The 23,984-nt window shown below is 40.8% G+C and overlaps 1 protein-coding gene, 1 long non-coding RNA gene and 2 other non-coding genes across 5 annotated transcripts; 1 reads left to right on the top strand and 3 right to left on the bottom strand.

The window, feature by feature from the left end:
- Positions 1 to 2,480: 2,480 nt before the first annotated feature.
- Positions 2,481 to 22,288, top strand: LOC106089980 (uncharacterized). Of its 2 annotated transcripts, none has more exons than XR_001221734.2 (3): positions 2,481 to 4,361; positions 21,321 to 21,518; positions 21,586 to 22,288. It is a non-coding gene; the product is annotated as an uncharacterized LOC106089980 (long non-coding RNA). The 2 variants fall into 2 exon arrangements; XR_001221735.2 differs by having other exon boundaries at positions 2,481 to 4,370.
- Positions 20,662 to 23,420, bottom strand: LOC106089979 (uncharacterized). The gene is made up of 8 exons (XM_013255999.2): positions 23,245 to 23,420; positions 22,961 to 23,009; positions 22,629 to 22,746; positions 21,689 to 21,741; positions 21,445 to 21,496; positions 21,205 to 21,250; positions 20,967 to 21,027; positions 20,662 to 20,776 (listed from the first exon to the last, which is right to left on the bottom strand). Exons 3-8 carry the CDS (start codon positions 22,688 to 22,690, stop codon positions 20,745 to 20,747), a joined length of 306 nt encoding a protein of 101 aa, XP_013111453.1. The 5' UTR covers positions 22,691 to 22,746; positions 22,961 to 23,009; positions 23,245 to 23,420; the 3' UTR covers positions 20,662 to 20,744.
- On the bottom strand, positions 21,089 to 21,173 carry LOC131994526 (small nucleolar RNA Me28S-Cm3227). The gene has a single exon (XR_009396816.1). It is a non-coding gene; the product is annotated as a small nucleolar RNA Me28S-Cm3227 (small nucleolar RNA).
- LOC131994527 (small nucleolar RNA Me28S-Cm3227) lies at positions 21,810 to 21,891 on the bottom strand. Its single transcript, XR_009396817.1, has one exon. It is a non-coding gene; the product is annotated as a small nucleolar RNA Me28S-Cm3227 (small nucleolar RNA).
- Positions 23,421 to 23,984: the final 564 nt, after the last annotated feature.

Here is a 23,984-nt window from a genome sequence, read left to right as displayed (position 1 = left end):
GTGCAAGAAGTCTTCTGCCTGTTCCTTAATGGAATGTTAGTGGGCAATTATTCAAAGATACTTGGCGCCACATTTGGCAGCATTTACTCCACAGGAGTAAGAATAAATCCATAAGTCGCTTTCCGGCAGCACTATGTCCAGCAGCCGTCCCAACCACCAAGAACAGCGCCCGGAAATGTCGATTAGATCTTTAAGTTCTAGTTCCATAAAAGTAGGCCTTTAGATAAAACGGCGTATCAGGCAGACCACCACAGCATTCATACGATTCAGCCCCCATAACTCCTTTTGGCAAGGGAAAACGCCAACATGTAGGATGTGTGCTCCGCATTCAACCAGGGACAACACGCCACAATTAATCTGTCTACCAGACCACTTTGGTAGCATCTAATTTAGCCAACGATTGTTGTATGAAGACGGAAAGTTGTTATCACAACACATAAATATGGTGACAAGCTTTAGAACATAACTGTGCACTATTAAAATACAAAAATTAAAACAAACATTACAAAAGCAACAGTAAACATGTTTGTAAACTTTTATATCAACCTTTATAACTTCTTTTTGCCTATTTTTCCATTTTATGTTCTTTTCCAAAAAAATAATAGTAAAATGTTTAGCCAAAATAAAACAGCTGAAGCAAAACAGCTTTTTTCGAGAATTCGAAATTCTTTCTCCCCATTCAATCAGAATAGGAGGATTTTATTCGAGGGAGAAATTAATTCCCTGGGAGTTTATTCACAGGGAGTTTTCAGATTTGGGCTGTTAGTTACAATTAGAAGTTTAGCGATGGCGTTTCTTTTACGTAAGAAAACGACTTGTTTCGCAGCGACTGTGGTTGTGTTCGTTCTGGACGTAGTGAAATGTAAATTTTCCCTAGATGAAAAAACAAGTTATAGCGAAACTAACACTTTTTGTAAATATTTTCCTCTTATTTTTTTATATGGAGTTTCACCGCGAAAACCGAATATAGTAGCAACATTAATACTGTATACGCTTGGTTCTCTTTGTTTCATACGTGGATATTATTAAAAAAATTAAAATAAATGCCGAAATGTTTTAATTTCACCATAACTTGTTTTTTCAATTATTGGAAATTTGACATTTAGCGACACCCAAGGAAAGCACAATCACAGTCGCTGTGAAACACACGCAAAAAACGCTATCGCTGAGGACCTCATTGTAACTATTATACACACGTATGTGGTAAATTATTAAACTCGTTTATTTGTTTGTACTATAAAGTTAAATTCATTATTTATTGAAGAAATATGGACACACCAACAACTTGTGTCCTAGGAAGATGTTAAAGTGCACGGAATATTAAAAAAAGGCAATAATATGATAAAAATATAGTTGGGTAAATTTAAAATGTTTGGTATTTTTTCGGTGGTTGCGGAATGGGAGATGGAGTTACTGATCGGTCGCCGCACAGACGATGCGAGTGGAAACAACCTAAGAGCAATGGGCGGATCGACCTTGAAGGCTCTGTTGACATAGCCGATGGTCTCGCATACTAACTCTCAGCCGCTTGGGTACCTGAGTGCCAAATTTGCAAAATTGTGCGTTTTAGTTGCGGGGTTTTAACAAATTGCTTATCCCAACAATCAGCCAAATTTGGTGAAATATATATCCAATATCCGCTATTATTACGCCACACATGCTTAGATAAAATGTTACATACCGTAAAGGCTGATAATATATTCGTTTTTCACATTTGAAAACACAAATTTTTCATGGTTACTTTTTTAAAACGCTTAATGAAACATATTACTTTTATGAAGTTTTTTCATAAGTAATGAGGGATTGTACTACTATGTAAAAGTGTCGCGAAAAACGAACATAGTACCAGCTAAGATATATTCATTTACAGGTAGTGGCAGTTGCCCAACAACTAAATATTGAGTGCACTATCTGTCAAAATCAGTGATTAGTGCAACTCTGATTTTGTGTATGTTACTAGTTCGCGCCATTTTTCGTTATTAGTGTGTATTATAGTTCTTAATTAATTTACTTCTAAAGGTTTTTCACAGTTAAAAACACATATTTTTCACGGTTACTTCTTTGAAACACTATAAAAATCTTAATGAAAACATAACCCTTTTAAGAAATTTTTTTCATAAGTGATGAAGGAATGTCCTACTGAATGCGATCAGCAATTTGTTTGCTTCTAAATCTATCATCTAAAAAAAGTAATCACGAACAAGTAAGTAAGAAATATTTGTCGCCGATTACTTTTTTTAGATAATGGATTTTAAAGCAAAACAACTTGCTAATTTCATTCAGTAGGACATTTACTCATTACATTTGGTAAAATTTTAATAAAGTTTTTATTTTATCATTGTTATTTGTCTATTATTTAAAAAAGTAGTAGCGAAGAAATGGGTTTCCATCGGTGAAAAACGAACATAGTACCAGTCATTACAAACTAAATTCATAAGATTATGCTTGTTTATTTTTTTATTTGCAGAGTACGCCCACAGTGCTGCCATACGTCACTCAGTAACTTCAACAACGCAATCACCTCACTCCCACTATCAGTCGTCATCGTAATGACATACGATGATACACGAATGTCGTGTTTAACACAGATGCCTGCCATCACGGTCCAAACCTGCGAAGCCCAAGGGCGAATACAATGCGTCTACCAACGCCACACATGTGGTAAACCACACATAAGTACTAATTTGATCCCACGTATTTCGACGTGTTCACCTCCTTGGTTAGAAGCGGAGCACTACCTAAAACTCCTTGAAAACGCAACTCCACGTACGACCGAAAACAACCACAAAATCTACGGGAAACAACGATGGACAAACGTCGCAGCGTTAACATTGGCATGTCATGCGCAGCACCAAATCACTCGGTCGCGCCAGTACAGCAACACCTCGTAATGGATAACTAGCGTGTATTCATGCCTTCGCTAAGTCTTGTCCGTCTCCTATGAAATACTTCCCGGGAGATGGTGGCCAGCTTTGCAATAGCCGTCTCGTATTCAAGGGCCCTACTGAGATCCCACACTGCCTCGCTAATCCCCATCGCGCCTATATATCTAATGTCTGCATAGTACGGGCATTCCCTCAGTGCATGCTTCCAGCCCTCAGATTTTCCACAGTCGCACAGATCAGTCGCGGACAAGTTCCTCTGATGCAAAAATACATTAAAGGGACCATGTCCCGTCAGTATGAAGCCCAGACTTAGGACGAAACCAAAGATCGGCCGGTCTCGTCACGAATAAATTCGTAAGTCATCCGACCATTGTCACTGTTCGTCCATATAGTTTTCCTATCATCATAACGCTCCAAAAGGAGTTCCTTGAGCCGCCTAACATCTCCAACTGCAAGCTCAGAAGCAGTGAGCCAATCCTCACACACTAATGGAATTCCCTTTTTCACACTATGCAGAACGCCCATGTAACTCATGAGTAAGTCAAGCGGGGGCGCGCAATAACTGTAGTGCATCTGTCGAAACAGTCCTACACACAGGCAAGCAAGCTAGCATTGCCACTCTCTGACAAGAGAGGATCTTCTTTCGCCCTAAGACTGTCCCAGCAACTCCGTGCCATACAGGCGCTCCATAAGTTGCGCAAGCATCAAATCTTCTTTAATCAGGATGAGCAGGTCAATCGCATTTGCACTGATTTTGAAGGATTCAGCGAGACGTCCCAGCAGGGGATCCATCGTAAGGTTCCATATATATGGAGCACAGATGGACCCCTGAGGACAACTACGCTGAATATCCCCTTCTACCACTGAAGTAACTACGCCAGAGAAAAAGTTCCCGACAAACTATTTCGCCTAATCTCGTGAGTACACTACGTTATGAAAGGTAATCAAACGCGCCTTTGAAATCGACAAATATGCCAAGGACATATTTGGCACTCGACTCTCTCACACAGTTCTGCACATGGATTCAGGCACCTACAGTGCTCTCTTCCTCCCAAAAGCCGAACTAGAACCCTCCTCGTAGCCCTCCCTAAATCTTTTGACCAATATCCTCTCCAATACTTTCGCAAGCACGGGAGAAGACTGATGCCCCGATATGATAGTATAAATTGTGTAATGACCAAGATTATATTGTGTTTCCTTTCACGCATGTGTAATGCGAAAAAAAGTGCGAATGAGTCAAATATATGTCCAGTTTCTATCACATACAGACCCAAAGTGGTGTAACAAAAAATATCAAGACAATTAGAAGTGTGTTTTTAATCTCTACATAAAACATATATTTTTTGTTATTCTAAAATTGAACAAATTTATTGTGAACAAGTTTGCGCTGAAATAGCGTAATGCAGAAAAATGCCGTATGTGAACATATAGAACGGATAAATGCTAAACGCACCAAATTGGAGGACATTGTAGAATGTAAACATGGTATTTATAAGTACATATTATTAATATATTCGTATTTTGTTGTTGTTGTTGTAGCCGTTTTTTGTGTTATATCTCTCGTCTGCTAGATTCTGTTGAGTGTCAAGATCCAGTAACTCTGCGACTAAGATGGGGTGCGTCCAGAGGGATCTAGATCTGGCCTGGCAGTTGAACAGGTGACGTGTATCGTGTGGTCCCTGGTCACAATCAGGACATACCTCTTGCACGTCGGCATCAATCCTTGCTCTGTAGTTGAGGCGGCTGCATCTTCCGGAACGTAACTGAGCCGTAAGGAGGCGGTCGTTCTCCGAGAACTACATTCAGCCGGAAGCAATTTACCGCATCTGCTACCGTGTCCGCATGAATGTTGCCTAGACCCACTTGCTATGCCACTTGATCTAGAGGTTCTCTCTTGTAGCGCTGAACCTCACGCTCTAAATCATGCAGATCTACCTGAAGGCTTCTGGGCGGTGGATACCTATCCACAAGATGATGATTTGTATAGTATCTGCAATAACAGCCCAAAAGGTATTTCTTAGACAGCATGTAATTAAATCTTCGCACGGTTAGGATCTTTGTCTCCTGATGGAGGTGGTCCACATAAGAACTGAGGAGACAGCCTGTCCCAGTTCGAAATGCGGCATTCTGACAGATCTGAATGTTACTCCACTGCATCTCACAGCGCTTACGAGACCACACTGGCGCTGCACGGCCGGAATCATTTCTCCATCGACCATCACAGTCAGCTCTGCATTCACCTCACGCGTATTTGCAGTGAACAGTGTGGCTGAAGATTTGGTGGCAGATATATATTTCTTGCAGCGAAATATGAGACAAGTTCGTTGAGGTAGACGTTCGTCCGCATATGATACGATCTCTTTGTCGTCTGGAGGGGGTGGAATGGGGGATATGTAGAGGTTAAACAGTGCAGTGATATGTAGAGGTTAAACATGACCTGGGCTGATAAAAGCAACGGCAAATGGAAATGCTCCGAATTATAAGAGTTTTCAAAGACAGGTTGAGGACAGTTGTAAGGTATTCAACTCCAGGTAAATTCAGATTCTTCAGCATCAGTGTAGAGATTCCGTTGGGGCCCAACGCCTTGGATAATTTGACGCCACGGATGACATTCGTAAATTTGCCCACAGTAAATTGTGATGGCTTTCCATTGGCTCGGAGACCACGGATACGGCAAATGGCTCTCCTTGCCCTGTCACTCTCGGGATGTACAATAAATTGACGGTTGAACAACCAGGCGCATCTCTTCGGTCAGTCACAGTTACGTCGTCAAAAGTGGCTGAGGTCATCCTGCCTACCGGAGTTCGAGAGTGACTTAACATTAGACCACAGCTTGCCTAAGTTACACTGTTCCAAGTGTTCCAGCAACAAATTCCACTTATGTTCGTTGACTACCTTGTTTATTTCCAGATTCAGCTCGCTGATTCTGGGGTTAGTGGGGTCCGTTCAACGAATCCAATCACGCTCGGCTGCAAGTACCATTGCCTGCGGTGGGAAATTGGGCCGCATTTGGGCTTACCAGGATACGCCACTTAAGAGATCAGGGGGTGCAATGGAAATGTCTGGTGAGCTGCTACACCTCCTCGTAATCCTAATGGGGGCATCCTCATTCACCGTGCAAAACGTGGATCCTTCAATCTTCTCAGCCAAAGATATGCCCCGCTGGTCGTTACCTAGGGGATAATTCCATGAAATGTGATACACATTAATGTCCCGTAGAACCAGACGATTATGGCCAGATAGTAACCGACTTATGCCGGGTTTGTAAGCTCAGTCATTAATTGGGACACAGCTACCAACCAGCGCCATCTACACGTTGTTTAGCTCTACCTCGGCAGTACCGGACCTGACTGCTATATCCATGCGCCAGGCGCAGGCGATATGGGTCTATACTACACGGAATGGTGTATGACGAAGGCCAATCCCCCATCTACATTCCTTGAGCGATCCTTACGTAGCACATTGTACCCGTGACAACTGTGCAAGCTGCAGGTGTTGGTCAGGTTTGTCTCCTGGATCGCTGCCACTAATATATTTTTCGACTAATAAAATCCACAATCTCGTCAATCTTTACACGGAGAACTTTGCAATTCAATTGCAAAAATGATACACTTCCCGACACTGGCCTGGCAATATTGGAGCTGGGATGCCTCTCCGCACGGGAGAAGTCGGTGGGTCACTTAGACCGACGACGACAACGCTTGTGACCCACTGCCGTCTATGTTCGCACATCACCTTGCAATATATTCAGTATGATTATACTCCCGTAGTGATGTAAGGCCAGAGAAAGATCGGAAATGTACCCACTCCATGCATTGGTTACATCTCACCGACACCGACCGATGATGGAGGCGGTTCTGGCAAACCAAACAGAACCAGGGCCGGGGTTCTTCTCAATCCCGGCACGGTCCAGAAGCATGCGGAAAAGGCACTTCGGGATGTGTCTCTCCCATGACGAAAAAAGGACGAACACGGCAGCCCTTGACGATGAAGGATTCCATCGAGTCAACCCGGTGCGTATAACCGGCTGCCATGGGATTGTCTTCTTCTTATTTTTATTCTTTATTTTATTCTTATTTTAATATTTTTTATCCATATTTAGATTATGTCGACTTGGGCGCTGAGGATGGAAGATGACACATGTGGATCTCAATTTCATTCATTTTAATATTTTATATATAAAATTCAATTTGTGTTTCTAGGTTTGTTCGTTTGTGTGCCTTATAGACTTAGAAACGGTTGAACCGATTTTCTTGAAATTTTCACAGATGCATAATGATCCCGTGGTGAAAATAGGGTACTACAATTTTTGATATCTGAGGGGGGCAGAAACGCGAGATCTCGGAGATGGGTGGGTGGGGAGAGAGGGCTGATTCTCCCCAAAAACATGCCCAAAGGGGACAAATTTACGACCATAGCTATATGGGGTCTTTGGGAGTAAAACACGAATCTGGTAAAAAAGTGGGGAACGTGGGGAAAGTGTTTATGGGGCCACCCTACCCTCACAACACCACCGAAACAGGAAGTATTTGCTGACTATTGCAATATGAGGCTCAAATAAGAGGGTTTTTAGAGTAGAACACGAATATGATATATATTTTCAAGGCCAACTCACTGAGTGGCCGCAAAACACCCCTAAGCCAGTCATTTTTGCCAACTGTGGAAATATGGGGCTCAAATTTAAGGTATTTGGGAGTAGACCACGTATCTGTTATTAACATTAGGGACTAACTGCCTAGAGGATGTCCCATCACCATAACAATCCCCAAATAGGACGTATTTGCTCACCAAGGCCATTTGGGTCTTAAGAGAGTGGAACTTAATATTTATAGTTTTTAGGGCCAATACCCCAAACCGGACATATTTGCTGACTTTTGCAAAAAGGAGTTTAAATGAGATTATGAGATGGGGTTCAAATAAATGATATATAGATAGATGAGAATAGAGCACGTTGCTGATATATTTTCAGGGCTTAATATTTGGGGGACCACCCCAATCCCCAAAACACCCCTAAATCGGGCATATTTACCGACTTTGAGGTTTTTTGAAGAACACTACTACAGTACACGACTTATTATTCAGTCCCATGGCAGTCGGTTGTATGTACCGGATTGACCCGATGGAGTCCATCATCGGCAAGGGCTGCCGCCTCAGCGCACTGCACACAGCAGCAACGACGACTTATTCATATGCAATGCAATCCCATGGCAGCCGTGTTCGTGTTCGTCCTTTTTTCGTCATGGGAGAAACACATCCCGGAGTGCATTCTCCTCCGCAGATACACCATTCCGTGCAATATAGACCCATCTCACCTGTCCCGGGCGCAAGTGACCTCTACATGAAATGTATGGGCATAGCAGTCAAGTCCGGTATTGTTATATAGAACTATACAACGTATATTTACCGCCGGTTGGTAGCTGTGACACAGATAATGGCAAAGTTTACAGGCTCGACATAATCGCCTGGTTCTAGGGGACTACTGCGCATCACGTTTCATGGCATTCTCACCTAGGTAACTACCAGCGGAACATAGCTGTGACAGAGCAGATTGAAGACTCCACGTTCTACGCATTGAATGAACATGCCCGCACTAGAATTACGAGAACGCGTAGCAGCTCGCCAGACATTTCCATTGCCTTCCCTGAACGTAGCCTGGCAAGCCGTCACTGCTTTGAGATCAGACTACTTCCCATTAATACTCATCATCGACCGACCACCGATTTCATAACCTCTTGCTTCGGAGATGTATCAATCAGAAGAAGGCCGATTGAGTCGGCTTCAGAGAGTATCGCCGCTTCTGTAAGCTGACATCCCATCAAATGTCCTAGATATCTATGGTCATGTTGTCAGAAGGAATGAAAAAGCTCCAGCAAAGAAGTCTTTTGAAGGCGACCATAACAGAACACCCAAAAGGGGAACACCAGAACTCCACCTACACGAGATAACTGTGAGCAACACACGCTGAAATTTTAAGGTCCGATCTGTGTGGTGTTCATCGCTGTTACGAGAATTTAGCTGCGAGCTACCTGGCGCATCAACAGGTTGCCGGTAGCAGAGTGCTCTATACGTAGTAGCTGCAACGGCAGCCGCAGACATTCAGCGGTATAGGACGGAGAATCTCAGTGAGAGGCTGGGCAGCACCGGTATTTCCATAACTACTGAGTGCCTATGATGCTCGATATGACAAGGCGAGCTGTTGGCGCTTTTAAATACCCAATGGCCATCGAGTTCCCGCGGCGATCGGTCCTTTGGACCGGAACGAGCTTGCTCACCCACAGGAGCTTGACGAGGATCGCCACCTGCACATGAAAATGTGGCTACAACAGAGATAGACATCTCGAAACTGGGTGTCAGAGATTGGAGAAGCGCAGAAGATCGAGGCGCTTGGAAATCTTTTCTACTTTCGGCTAAAGGAATACATTTTCTGTAATTAAAGTAAGCCCAGCCCATGTAATAAGATGGTTCTTGTGGCACTGGACCTATCGGAAGCATTCGAAACGGTCAGCCATGCCAAACTATTTGAGTAGATTGCCAACACTTACCTTCTGCCAGGCCTGAAATGCTGGGTCACAAGTTATTCAATCATTTGTAGAATTTAGGGACACAAAGACGAAACACTATAGAATGGATCAGGGAGTTCCCCACGGAGGGGTGATATCTACGGCATTGTTTAACGTCTAGCTCTATTCCACCCCCTCCAGATCACATAGAGATTGTATTATATGCGGAGATTGTACGATTAATGCATCAGGCCTTCCAAGCATTGTTGACATTTGCGATAGACTAAATGTCTACCTCAACGATCTTGCCTCTTATTTCGCTGCAAGAGATCTGCCACCAATTCTTCAGCCACATTGTTCACTCCATACACACATAACGTGTGTAAGGAACTGAATGTGATGGTCGATGGAGAGACGATTCCGATTATCAAGTTTTGCAAAGTATTTGGTGTTACATTTGATAGCTATTACACATTCTCCCTACATGCCTGCAATTTTCGATAAAATCAAAAGTAGAAACAAGGCCCTCAACCTACTTGCCGGCAGCACTTGGGGTGCTGAAAAAGAAACTGTTGGAAAGTACGAAGTAGTCACAACCATTATTTGTATTGCAACACTGTGTTCTCTATTCCCTTTTGTGTATATTAGTTTTTACTATTCCTTTTTGATATTTCATTCTTTATTGTATTCGCTATTACATTGTACTCATATTCAAATTTACCAGTCAGTCTGGAATAAACTACAAATGAATTAACAACAGGTTATGGGCCCAGGCTCCGTTTTCAAGAAGACGCGTAAAGAATTAAATCGATTTTTAATTGCGAAGAGTACGGTTATGAAAAATAAATATGTCGGGCAACGTAATACGGATTGAGCCTTTAAATTCCCAGAATTACGATACATGGAAATTGCAAATTCGTGCAATTCTTATAAAAAATGACTTGTGGGCATATGTCAGTGGCGCATCACAATGCCCGTTAGCTGAAGCTGCCGAAATCGAGAAATGGAAGATCGCCGACCAGAAAGCTAGCGCGGATATTTTGTTATCAATGGCACCATCGGAATTGGGGCTCATATCCGAGTGTAAAACATCTAGGGATATATGGCTGAAATTGGAGTCCACATTCCAGTCGAAGGGGCCTGCCAGGAAGGCAACGTTACTAAAGCGTGTTGCTTTGGCACGTATGAAGGAGGGTGAGAGTGCTCGCGATCATATGAACGAATTCTTCGACGCAGTGACCAAACTCAAAGAAATCAATGTAACCATCGGAGATGATTTACTGGCCATTTTGCTTCTGTACAGCTTGCCAGACTCGTTCGAGACATTTCGATGTGCATTGGAGACAAGGGATGCACTGCCAACGCCCGATGTGTTGAGAGTGAAAATACTCGAAGAGGACCAATCACGTAAAGCAAAAACAGAACGAGATGAGCAAAATGCAATGTATGTAAGGCCAAAGAAAAACAACGTCAACGGAAAATTTGAAAGAGTAGCGAGAGAGGATAAGGTCGAAAATGCAAAGGCACAAAAGCAAAGGCAAAAACAGGGTTGTTTCAAATGTGGAAGATTTGGGCATTATGCCAGAAACTGCAGATCAAACGCAAACCATGCTGAGGAGAGCGAGGGCAGAAAAGAGAAGTCGCTGTTTAATTGTGTTGATGTGACATTAAATTGTTTTGACATCTCTAGCGAATGGTGTTTGGATAGCGGCTGCACCTCTCATATGAGCGCATACAAAGAAGGGTTTGTTAAAATGAAAAGCATAAGGAAAAGCTTATGTTTGGCAAACGGTGAGATGAGCGAAATATCTGGTATTGGTGACGTCAAAATAAAAGTTGCTAACAAAGGGCAAATGCAACCTTTTATAATAAGAGACGTAATGTATGTTAAAGATTTACGCACCAATTTGCTGTCCATCTCAAAACTGACGAATAAGGGATACCAGGTGCACTTCCATAGGGATGAAGCCTTTATAATGGACGGTAAAAATGAAGGTTGCAGAGCAACTCGTAAAGGTAATCTTTACTTTATAAACTCGATTGACTCTGTTAATTCAGCTGAAGAGAAAATAGGTGAGATCGACCTGTGGCACCAGAAATTAGGCCATCTTAATGAACATGATTTGAAATTGCTTGCCGATACTAAGGGCGCACATGGGATTGAAATCAAGAAAGGCCAACGATTGTCAACATGTGCGGTGTGCTTGAGTGAGAAACAGACACGAAATAGTTTCAGCAGTCGAGGTGATAATCGTACCAGTGAATTATTGGAAGTGGTTCATAGTGATGTCTGTGGCCCCATGAGAGTTAATTCACATTCGAACGCAAGGTACTTTGTCACTTTCATCGACGACTATTCTCGATACTGTGAAGTCCATTTCTTGAAGCAGAAATCTGACGTGCTGGGTGCTTTTAAGAAATTTAAGAGTTCATCGGAACTATTAACTGGCAAAAAGATTAAATTTCTCCAATCGGATAACGGCACCGAATATCTAAATAAAGAATTCAATGATTACCTGGAAAAGGCCGGCATTAGACGAAGGTTGACGGCACCTCATACGCCGCAACAAAATGGCGTGTCGGAGAGGAAAAACCGGACGTTGCTAGAGATGGCTAGGTGCATGATGAAACAGGCAGGAGTACCTCCGGTATTTTGGGCGGAGGCCGTAAACACCGCTAATTATTTAAGAAATCGATGTCCCACTAGATCATTGAATGGAAAATTACCAATAAAAATTTGGACAGGTAAGACTCCATCGATTAAACACTTGAGAACTTTTGGCACCCGGGCATACGTTTTGATCAAGGATAAGACGAATGGGAAATTGGATTCGCGTTCTGATGAATGTATTTTGGTGGGTTACTCTGAAGAGGCGAAAGCATATCGTTTGTGGTCGCCAAAGAAACGTCATGTAATTATTAGCCGTGACGTCAAGTTTACAGAAGACTTTTATGGAGAAGCGTTTGAGCCAATAATCAGAGAAGACTTGGAGCCACAATACGAGTATGAAATGCCAATAGGAGAACAGGAGTACCCGGAACAGCGAGAACGACAGTCCCAGACATCATCTCAAAACGCGAATGATACATTTCAGACCCAGAACACAAATGCTGACGCCATAGAGGATAGTGAAGAGGACATGGATGATTTCGAGGGGTTTGAAGATTGCGAATTCATTAATGCCGTTTTTAACGACGAACCTACTACCTGTGGCGAGGCGATGAATTCCCCAGATGGTCTCAAATGGCGACTGGCAATTGAAGACGAATTTTTAGCACAGATATTAAATGGTACTTGGGAAATTACCGAACAACCAGATGACAAGAAGGTGATTGCCAATAGATTCGTTTTTCGCACTAAAATGGACGATAAGAAGAAAGCTCGTCTAGTCGCAAAAGGGTGCTCCCAACGGCCAGGGGAGGATTTTTCGGACACCTACTCACCCGTCGTTCGATCGTCGACCATTCGACTAATGTCTGCTGTAGCTGTCGAAAATGACCTGGAAATCCATCAGATGGATTTTGTGACAGCATACCTGAATGGAGATCTTAAGGAAAGAGTCTTCATGCATGTACCTGATTATTTGGAGGAAGTCTTGCACAAATTGTCACGAGGAGAAACGGTTGGAACAAGCAAGGAGAAGAATCAGAAAGCCGTTGAAATTGCGGAAGCGTGGCTCAGGAATTTGAAGAAATATAAAAATCCAGTATGCAGACTCGTCAAGGCAATATATGGTCTACGACAATCAGGCCTACTGTGGTACCAGAAACTGAGTCACAGATTACAACAACTTGGATTAATACCATCGAAACAGGACCCTTGCTTATTCATAAACAGGAAAGGTGAGAAGATCACGCTAGTCACTGTTTACGTTGATGATTTATTAATAGCCACGGACGATAAGGAACAGCTATGCCACATAAAGAAGTCTTTGGCAGAATCCTTTGAGATGAAGGACCTTGGGAGGGTCAGCAGATGTTTGGGCATAGAATTTGACCAGGATTTGGAGAATGGTCAAATGTCATTAAAGCAGAAGGAATATACCGAATCCGTTCTTGCACGTTTCAACATGCAAAATTGCAAACCGGTTGTGACACCTTTAGAACAACAATGTAAATTGGATAAGCCTTTAGAACCTGATGCGACAATAATGCGAAAACATCCCTACCAAAGCTTGATCGGTGCCCTTATGTATTTAGCAGTCAGCACTCGGCCTGATATAGCGTACGCCGTAAATTTCTTAAGCCAGTTTAATTCGAATTACAATACTGAACATTGGAAGGCCGCCAAGAGGGTATTACGCTATCTTAAAGGGACGATCGATCATGGACTAAAGTATACCAAAGGCAACATTCAATTGTATGCGGTTGTGGACGCTGATTGGGGTTCCAATCTCTCCGATAGACGCTCCTACTCAGGATTTGCCTTCATAATGTCTTCCGGAGCAATCAGTTGGGAAGCTCGAAAACAGAGGACCGTGGCTTTATCGAGCACAGAAGCAGAGCTCCTTGCTATTACAGAGGCTTCAAAGGAGGCCTTGTATCTTCGACGAATCTTTGAGGAAATCAGACTGCCGAAAAACTGCATTACGATCTTCAACGACAGTCAGAGTGCCCAGAAATTGATACAAAGCGTCGGATACCACTCTCGTACCAAGCATATCGACGTCCGACATCAGTTTTTGCAACAGTACCGAAATTCTGGTTATATTAAATTGGAGTACAAGAGGACCGAAGATATGACAGCTGACGTACTCACGAAGGGCCTTGGTTCCAGTAAGCATCAACAACATATTCGAGAACTGGGCGTGGCCGAGATTCTATAGAGGACGTCCTACTTCGAGGGGAGGTGTTGGAAAGTACGAAGTAGTCACAACCATTATTTGTATTGCAACACTGTGTTCTCTATTCCCTTTTGTGTATATTAGTTTTTACTATTCCTTTTTGATATTTCATTCTTTATTGTATTCGCTATTACATTGTACTCATATTCAAATTTACCAGTCAGTCTGGAATAAACTACAAATGAATTAACAACAGAAACATTGTTTGCCCGGTTAGTGGTAAGTTATGCAGCATCAGTGGGGTCTCGTCAGTATGTGAATAATATTCAGATCTGTCAGAATTCCGCGCTTCGAACTGCGACGGTATGTCTTCTCAAAGCAATAACCTATGGGCTGTTATCGCAGTGTTCATCCAAATCAGTATCTTGTGGAGCCTTAAGCTGGATATATTTGATCTAGAGTGAGAGGTTTAGCGCAAGAAGAACGAACTTCTGGATCATAGCCGTAGTGATAGAGCAATATCGGAAACGCATCCACTCCATGCACCGGCTATACCACACCGACACCGACCGATTATGAAGGCGGTGTCGGTGTGGTGTAGCCCGACCCAGGGTCCGGGGTTCTCTTCAATCCTGGCACGGACCAGTGGCGTGCGGAGAAGGCACTCCGGGAAGACTTGTTTGAACCGTTGAGTGAAGCGGACGTTTTGTTAATTCACTCAGCAAGAATTTTTCTGTAAATCGTAATGGGTCATCATTTTTGGAAACAAGTAAAAGCGTGCTAAGTTCGGCCGGGCTTAAGAAGTAAAATAGAAAGATCGATTTATATGGGAGCTGTATCGGGCTATAGACCGATTCAGAACATAATAAACACGTATGTTGATGGTTATGAGAGAATCCGTAGTACAAAATTTCAGGCAAATCGGATAATAATTACGACATCTAGAGGCTCAAGAAGTCAAAATCCCAGATCGATTTATATGGTAGCTATATCAGGTTATGAACCGATTTGAAGCTTATTTGACATAGTTCTTGAAAGTAACAATAAAAAACGTCTTGCAAAATTTCAGTCAAATTGGATAGGAATTGCGCCCTCTAGAAGCTTAAGAAGTCAAGTCCCCAGATCTGTTTATATGACAGCTATATCAGGTTATGAACCGATTTGAACCATACTTGGCACAGTTGTTGGATATCACAACAAAATACTACGTGCAAAATTTCATTCCAATCGGATAAGAATTGCGCACTCTAGAGGCTCAAGAAGTCAAGACCCAAGATCAGTTTATATGGCAGCTATATCAGGTTATGGACCGCTTTGAACCATATTTGGCACAGTTGTTGGATATCATAACAAAACACGTCGTGCAAAATTTCATTCCAATCGGATAAGAATTGCGCACTCTAGAGGCTCAAGAAGTCAAGACCCAAGATCGAGGTCTTGACGTCCGATGGTCGGACGGACAGACGGACGGACATGGCTAGATCGACATAAAATTTCACGACGATCAAGAATATATATACTTTATGGGGTCTCAGACGAATATTTCGAGTAGTTACAAACAGAATGACGAAATTAGTATACCCCCCATCCTATGGTGGAGGGTATAAAAATTTTTAATTATTCAAGAATAGCTGCGATGTTTCCAGTGGAGCGGCAGATCTAGAGCCCAGGAGTAGGCTTAGAATGGAAAGACCCAACAGCTGCGGTGGTGGTATCAGGCCGTAGCATGTTGTCTGCTACTGAAACCTCGACTGGTAGAGCGGCTGCTCCAGGTTCCACTAACCGACAGACGACTGGTCAGCAGGGGCTTTTGGATAAAGACACCTGGTTCGAGTCCTAAAGACAAGGCCGAACCTATTCTATCTTCGCGTGCCTATAATTTGCCTAAGCCATTAGCTTTCCTCGGCAAACCAACACGTTCTTTAAGAGGTTGGTAGAAGACGCTTTGCTTTCGGGTTTATTGAGAGGCTCGGTGTGAATGATCCTAAGACTCTCACTTATAGGGATAGAGACTCCCTAAATTGGGCTCGGGGATTCGCTGCACAGGCTACCCCAAAGACTACACCTCTAGATTCGGAAACTTCATCGCAGTCAGCCAAAAGGATGCGGTCACCTGGAGGGCATTCAAGCTTTACTCCGGGGGATGAGAGGCTAGCCACAATTCGCAAAAAAGCCAAATTCTTCAACATCAGCCTTATTTGTGCCCATGCCCCGACGGAAGACAAAAACGAGCAGACCAAGGATATTTTCTACGAGCGCCTAGAGAAAGAATATGACCGCTGCCCCGCCCATGATATTAAAATCGTTCTGGAAGATTTTAATGAGAAAATAGGTAAGGGAGACATTTTTGGTCCAACAGTTGGAAAGTTTAGCATTCAAGAGATAACGTCCAGTAATGTGTTGAGGCTGATAGATTTCGCCGCGGCAAAAACATGGTAGTTAGTAGCACCAGATTTCAACATAAAAATATTCACAAATCCACATGGCTGTCACCCGATCACAACACGAGAAACCAAATTGACCAAGTACGATCTGACACTGCACGGAAACTGGACATTGAAAAGCTCCAAACACATCAAATGACAGCGGCATACTCCACTCGACTGACCCAACTGCTTGATGAAAGCACTCCTGTTCCGATGATATAATGGCGCAGTGGCAAACTTTTGCCCACTCCATGGAAAATGCCGCGAAATCCGTACTTGGGTAGTGGAAGCCTCCTCCAAGAAACCGATGGTACGACCAAGAGTGTCGAGATGCTACTTAAGCCAAGAATGCGGCATATAGAGCAACCCTGCAATCAGTAGCAACGTGCCAGATGAAGGCGAGGTATCGGGAGAAAAGAGAGAGGAGAAAGGAAATGGAAAGACGTGAGTGTGAGCGAAATGAGATGTACAGGAGTCAGAATGAAGTCCGGAAATTCTACCCAAGAATTAAACAAACCGATGGCTTTGGTGCAGGCACATCCTCCTGCAGAAACAAAGAAGGAAATCTGGTAACTGACACAGATAATATGCTGAGGATATGGAAAGAACATTTTACCCAACTGCTAGTGTCCGGCGTGTTGGCGGCGAAGAGGATACCGCAGAACCAATCCCTGATGGTGGTATAGAATGTTTACCTCCTAGTCAGAATGAGGTCCAAGTAGCACTGACCCGACTAAAGAACAACATGACAGCAGGAGCCGACGGGTTACCCGCTGAACTATTTGAGACCGGAGGCGACACTCTGATAAGGCGTATGCATCAGCTTATCTGCGCAATCTGGCTAGAAGAACGCATACCCGATGATTTGAACCTCAGCATACTATATCCCGTACACAAGAAAGGAGACAAGACGGAATGTGCCAACTACAGAGGAATAAGTCTCCTCCCCATCGCATACAAGATACTCTCGAGCGTACTGTGTGAAAGTTTAAAACCTAAAGTCAATGAGATCTATCAATGCGGCTTTAGACCTGGTAAATCCACCCTAGACTAGATATTCACACTGCGCCAAATCCTGGAAAAGACCCGAGAAGGACAAATCAACACCTACCATCTCTTTGTTGACTACAAAGCCGCATTCGATACTCCTTTACGTTCAAAGGTATTTCAAGCCATGTCTGAGTTTGGTATCCCTGCAAAATTAATAAGACTCTGCAGGATGGCACTTGCTGATACGCGTTCCTCAGTAAGAATAGGAAAGAATCTCTCCGAACCATTTAATACCAAACGAGGTTTTAGGCAAAGAGACAGCCTATCGTGTGATCTCTTTAATGTCCTGCTGGAGAAGATTATACGAGATGCAGATGTGACACATGCTTCTCGCCTATGCGGACGCCATCGATATCATAGGTCGGTGACCGGAAGTAGTAACTGCAGCCTTTGAAAAAATCGAAAGAGAGTCAGTGAAATTGGGTCTGGCAGTAAATGGAGATATAAACGAAATGGATGGTTTCAACTCCTGAGCAGATAAAGAAAATGGAGAAAGTTGGGAACCACAACTTTGAGACAGTCAGTAACTTTATCTACCTCGGCACTGCTGTAACCAAAACTAATGACACCAGTTTTGAGATTAAGCGAAGAATAATACTGGCAATCAGATGCTACTTTGGACTAAGTAAGCAGTTTAGAAACAAAGCCACCTCTCGACAGACGAAGATTACACTATACAAGACACTGATACTACCCTTGCTGTTATATGGTTCTGAAGCATGGGTACTTGTGAAAGCAGATGAGGCAGTGCTTGGAGTAATATAACTAATAAGTGGAGTAATAAATACCTGCCGAATACAACGGACGCAAAACACTATAAACACGAGAATAGAGAGAGTCAATATGACAACCGAAATTAAAGTCTTTATCAATCACTATCCCCAAACATTTAAGCCTATCAACAAAATGTAATCTAGAATACCCCACAAAATTATCAAATCCAGGCTGCGTCTGGGATCCAAACTATAATGTCTTAGTTTTTGAAGGGTTGATAGAAAGCGAGTTAAGACTAGACCATAACAAGATTCGTCCTATAGAAGCGTTAAAATTCGTCTCCAAAATATTGCTAAAACCACGATCCACACTAAAAAGAAGATATATATCCGTCTGCAAAAAGAAAGGTTTCACAAAATTTAGGTCCAAGGAATTCATAAAAATCATTAATGTAGAGCATAAACAAAAGAGGTCCTAAAACCGATCCCTGCGACACACCGCAAATTCTGATCTACCGCACATAAGAAGCAGATCTAGAAAATATTAAGTTATCCTTTAATTTCTCAACAATAGTACCAAAGCAAATATAATTAAATGCCTTAGTCAAGTCACGAGATAATAGGACATAATCTTTCCCATCATTTAAGCCATTCCGTATTGACTCAGTAAGATGGAGCAGCATAAATGTCGTGCTGTGATCGAAAAGCATATTTGAAATCCACAATTTTATGACCAGCATTTATGTTCGAAAACTTTAGAAAGCCCAAATTTTTCCTAAAGCTATCGCAACATCATCAATATTTATGCAACGAAAGTAAACTGAATCTCCAATATCGGGGAATGATTCAAAATCAATATTAATAAGGCGGTTAGCTCGAACACCGAAACCAAAAAAAATTGTTAACCGTATCAACATCACCATCATACACTAGCCTGTCATCGCCAAAGCAACCAGAACCCTTAAGAACGCGCCCAAAGCCCTTGGAATCTAAACTACCAAATCTTTCAGAATAATATCTATTTCTTTTCTTTCGTATAACGGATTTGGCTTTTTCCCGATATTTTGCAAAAAAGTCCTCCAATTCTCAGGAGTACTATGCTCTTTCACTATAAGATAAATCTCTAAGATTCTGAGCAGACAAGATCTTCCTGCACTTCATCCAATCACCGCCATAATTATAAATACTTTTTTCTAACAACAGGCACAAACGCAAAAAGATAATCAAAAAGCAAGGTGATACGAGCACATCATCGACATCAGAGGTGTTAAAGAAGGATGCATAATCAAGGCAGGTAAGCACTGCATCAAACCGTCCAAGTCAATATTCGCCAAAATGATATGAAAAGGTGAAAAAATAAGTGCCTGGTGAGAAATGGATGGACAGTGAACAGGTCATTGAGCCATCACTTACGAGCACAAAATCTATTAAAGATGATGATTCGTTAGCAACACTATAATGGGTCGGTCTACAATTATGTACAATAGGTAAATCAAGCCTACTACAAACAGATCGGTATACCTCGATACATTAAATAAATCGCAGTTAAAAACACCGACAGTAATGACTATTAAGTGGTTAAAAAGAATGTCATAATGTATTGTAGTTCCTCAAAAGACATGGTGTCGCCGACAGGGGGAAGATAAAACACACCAAATTAAAGTCATATTACCAGAGGTTATTTCAAGGAAAAGGGACTCACATTTCCAAAACAGAAGAACGAAACACAACTTTGTGTTTCAGAGTATATGACACATATACACCTACTCTACTACCCCTCACCCCATCACGGTTATTTCTGCTTGTTCCGGTCCAAAGAACCGATCGCCGCTGGAACAGGGTGGGCATTGGTTATTTAAAGGCGCACAATAACTCGCCTTGTCATAAATAGCATCATAGGCACTCAGTATTTGTGCAAGTGCCGGTGCTACCCGTCCTTTCACTGAAACTCTCCGCTCGATGCCGCCGATTGTCTGTGACTGCCATTGTAGCTATTCCGTATGGAGCATTCCACTATCCGCAACCTGTGGACGCACCCGGTAGCTCGCAATTAAGCTTCTCATGACAGCAATGAACACCACAAAAATTGGAGCTCAATGTTCCAGCCTTTGTGGTATTCACAGCTATCCCGTGCCGGGATAGTTGGTAATACCAACTCATGTCTAAAATGCGGTACCAAAATTACCGTGAATCACTTCAAGATTGCAGCCCATTAAGTTCTTTATTGCCTTTAGAAATTAATATGTATAATACTCCCAAAATTCCTTGAAGCCTGTTCATTGAAAACATAGAGCCGTGAGATATATAAATGTTGATTTTGTTTGTGAAAATTTTTATTCTTTATTTAGCTTCTATTATGTGATTATCTAGTTAACATGTTACAATTTCAACGCTTTGTGTCACTCAGTTTCGTCGAACCTAAAAAAGAACATTACAATGCATTATTTTACAGAAAATTTTATGAAATTTAGAAATGTTAATCTATTTATAATTTCTTCAGTATAAAAAGATAGTTACATGGTTTTTATGTTCAAATGAACTATACTAATAAATATAACATCATGTAATGGTTAGGTATATAAATCTAAACATTCAAATAGAAACCTACCCAAAACTGCCAGTGCCAACCACTTTATAGGGGAATACAATGCAACTTGGAAAACAAAGACCTGAAAAATAAATATATTTGTAGTATATTTTTATATAAATACATTACAATGGTAATAAGAGCTTTTAGATTCAGAATCCTTTTGGTTTATTTTGAATGTGTGATCAGCACGAACTTAATTCAGATTAACATTTTCATCATAAAAAGAAGAGTAAATTAAGTTACCAGCGACGCTTACCTTCAAGTGTTGCAACGGTATTTCAATTTTTGACACTTCAGTTGATCTGAAAAAAATTATAAAACTTGAATATGCTAACCAAATATTGTTTGCTGTTTTCTTTTTTCTAATTTCAGTAGTAATATGTTTACAGCAAGGTTTATAAAAATGGGTTCGTCTCAGTAGAGGGACCCTGAGATGGGTAGAAATCATCATAGATTTAAAACCACGCATAAAAAATTCTTATAGACATATACTAACCTAACGATTATCATAATTTTGGAACTGTACTTTACTGCACATCTATTGTGACCTGTAAAAAATGGAAATATGTAGTTAAGTATATTGTGTATATTTAATTTCGTTGTATAAAAAATATATAGTCAGTTTTTAATTTTACAGCATGGTTTAATAAAAGGGTTCGGCTCAGTAGAGGGACCCTGAGATGGGTATATATCATCAAAATAATTTAATTTTGCATAATTTAAAATAAGTATGTACTAACTTCTTGGCTTCTTGTGCAATCCCAGAATTGGCGGCTCATTTTCCAAGAAATACCTGAAACATAAAAAAAATTACCGATATATTTATATATTAATAGAGGGCTTACATCACAATTTAAACGCTTGATATCAGAATCCTTTTGGTTTAAATTGAGTGTGTGCTCATCAATGAGTTTATTCTGAGTAGAATTATCATCATTTAAAAAAAAAAAAGTAAAAACGATTGAAATTTTGCAGGGCCATAAGTTTCAACTTAACCCTAGGATGGGTCAACATTTTTTCTACGTTGTTGAGCGGACGTGGTCTAGCCAAACAACCTTAAAAGAGCTATAAAATGTTAATAACTTTTTTTAAATTTTATTTTTGATTACAAAAATTTTTTAATATTAACTAATTTTTAAATTTTAATTGTTCAAGACGATAAAGACGAAAGCAAACGAAATTATGGAGATATTCTATTTATTATTTATTTATTTATTTCAATATAAAACAAAAAGCCATACGGCCAAATAACTGTATTACAAGGGAAGCTACCAGTGCAAAAGTATCTATACGATATGAAAATAGTAAAAAATATAATCTAAATAAAAAATTTATGATTAGCAAAATTAGCCCCCCAGCCGTAATACACAAAATTTTTTTTATGAACATACCTGAAGTATATGTTCAGATTATCTACATTCGCCGTATGGCAGTGTGTATAAAATATAAAATGTTTAGTTGATTTACAACAAAGACGAAACCCATTTTGAAGACAATCTAACATTTATAAAAAAGCATCACTGTGCAAATGCATACGTATTTAAAACAAATTCAGGCATAATTAAAAGACGATGTAATAATAACCCCCGATTGAGGATGTTCCCTGTCTTACTTTCAAGATGACAGACTGTACCTTCGCCCTGGCGTTTTACCTAAACTACAATATAGTTATATACTTACCTTTTATGACAAAATCCAATGAAGTGCGTCTGCAATGCCATACGGCGCCATTGTGTTGGCATTTAAGAATTCGTGAGAGTTAGGCATTTCCAAGTAAACACCTTCATAATTGTCAATCCTAAAATAAAAAAGCAAGAATGTGTAAAAAAAAAAAAGAAAATGTTTCCAAAAAAAATGAATTAATTCTTAGTATATAAAAAAAACACAATCAGAAGCCAATAAGCATCAAATTGGTGTTGTTAAAAACCATCAGAAGAGGGATCCTGATGACAAAATTTTCTCATCAAAGTAACTTAAAATTATACAGGAAAAAAAATTATCATGATACTAACCTCAAATACGATCCATTATTACCGTATAAAAGGCATATTGGTTCAGCATCTGCAACAATATAAAGTAGTTTTAGTTTATTATTTAAAGATTGCTATAACACTTAAACTTGGTTCTAATAGATTATTAAATTCAGTTGGCCGTTCTTATCTATCGTCAAATTGTAATAAACATATTTCATACAATTAATGAAACATTAATATGCAATTGATATGTTCAATATTCGGTTTTGGAACAATCATCAGTTATTTGAAGTAGAGGCATTTGGAGTGCTTGCTGTACATACCTTATTTTAACTATTCTAAAAGTTGACTTAAGAAACGGTGCACAGAGCAACGTCACTGAGGGTGTGAAAGCAAGGATTAGAGAAATCCACATCGAACACCCTACTTCTTTGAAATGATAGTGGAAAAGAATATTTGAACAAAATTATCCAAAAAGGAAAACGTGGTTGCCTTATGAAGTTGGTCGCAGTTCGAATTAAAGTTTTTCAAAGTAGATCAATAAAAGGTAAGGACCAGTGTATACCCATAACATGGTACAATTAAAGGCGCTATTACACAGCATGTAGATGTCTTATGACATGACACTTTTTGTATGCACATGTAATTGAAAATGCTTGTCAAAATTGTCAATTTACATACGGCTCATCATTTTTGCTATCATACCTGTATATTATTTTCGTATGAGATAACCTAAAAATTTGAGAAAAAGCTGATTTTTATTTATTTATTTACAACCCGCACAAAAATTCTTAAAGTTGTGAAAAACTAGTTCAATTATAAATTTGTGAAAACAATTTAATTTGGGGTTGCTTTCATTAGACCGACAACAAAAATAGCTGATTTCTTAATGTTCTTGTCAGAATGAATATACTACGCTCTAATCGGTGTCACACGACATGTACAACTCGACATGTGCTAAATTTGACATGTCATAAGACAACCAAATGCCGTGTGGTAAGGCCTTAAGAGGTAGCGTCAACGAAACTACCTTGAGTGGCAAATACCGTAAATTGAAATGTCA

The sequence above is a fragment of the Stomoxys calcitrans genome, chromosome 1 (assembly GCF_963082655.1).
Source record: "Stomoxys calcitrans chromosome 1, idStoCalc2.1, whole genome shotgun sequence".
NCBI classification, from domain to species: domain Eukaryota; kingdom Metazoa; phylum Arthropoda; class Insecta; order Diptera; family Muscidae; genus Stomoxys; species Stomoxys calcitrans.
This window is presented reverse-complemented; position numbering and strand designations above follow the sequence as displayed.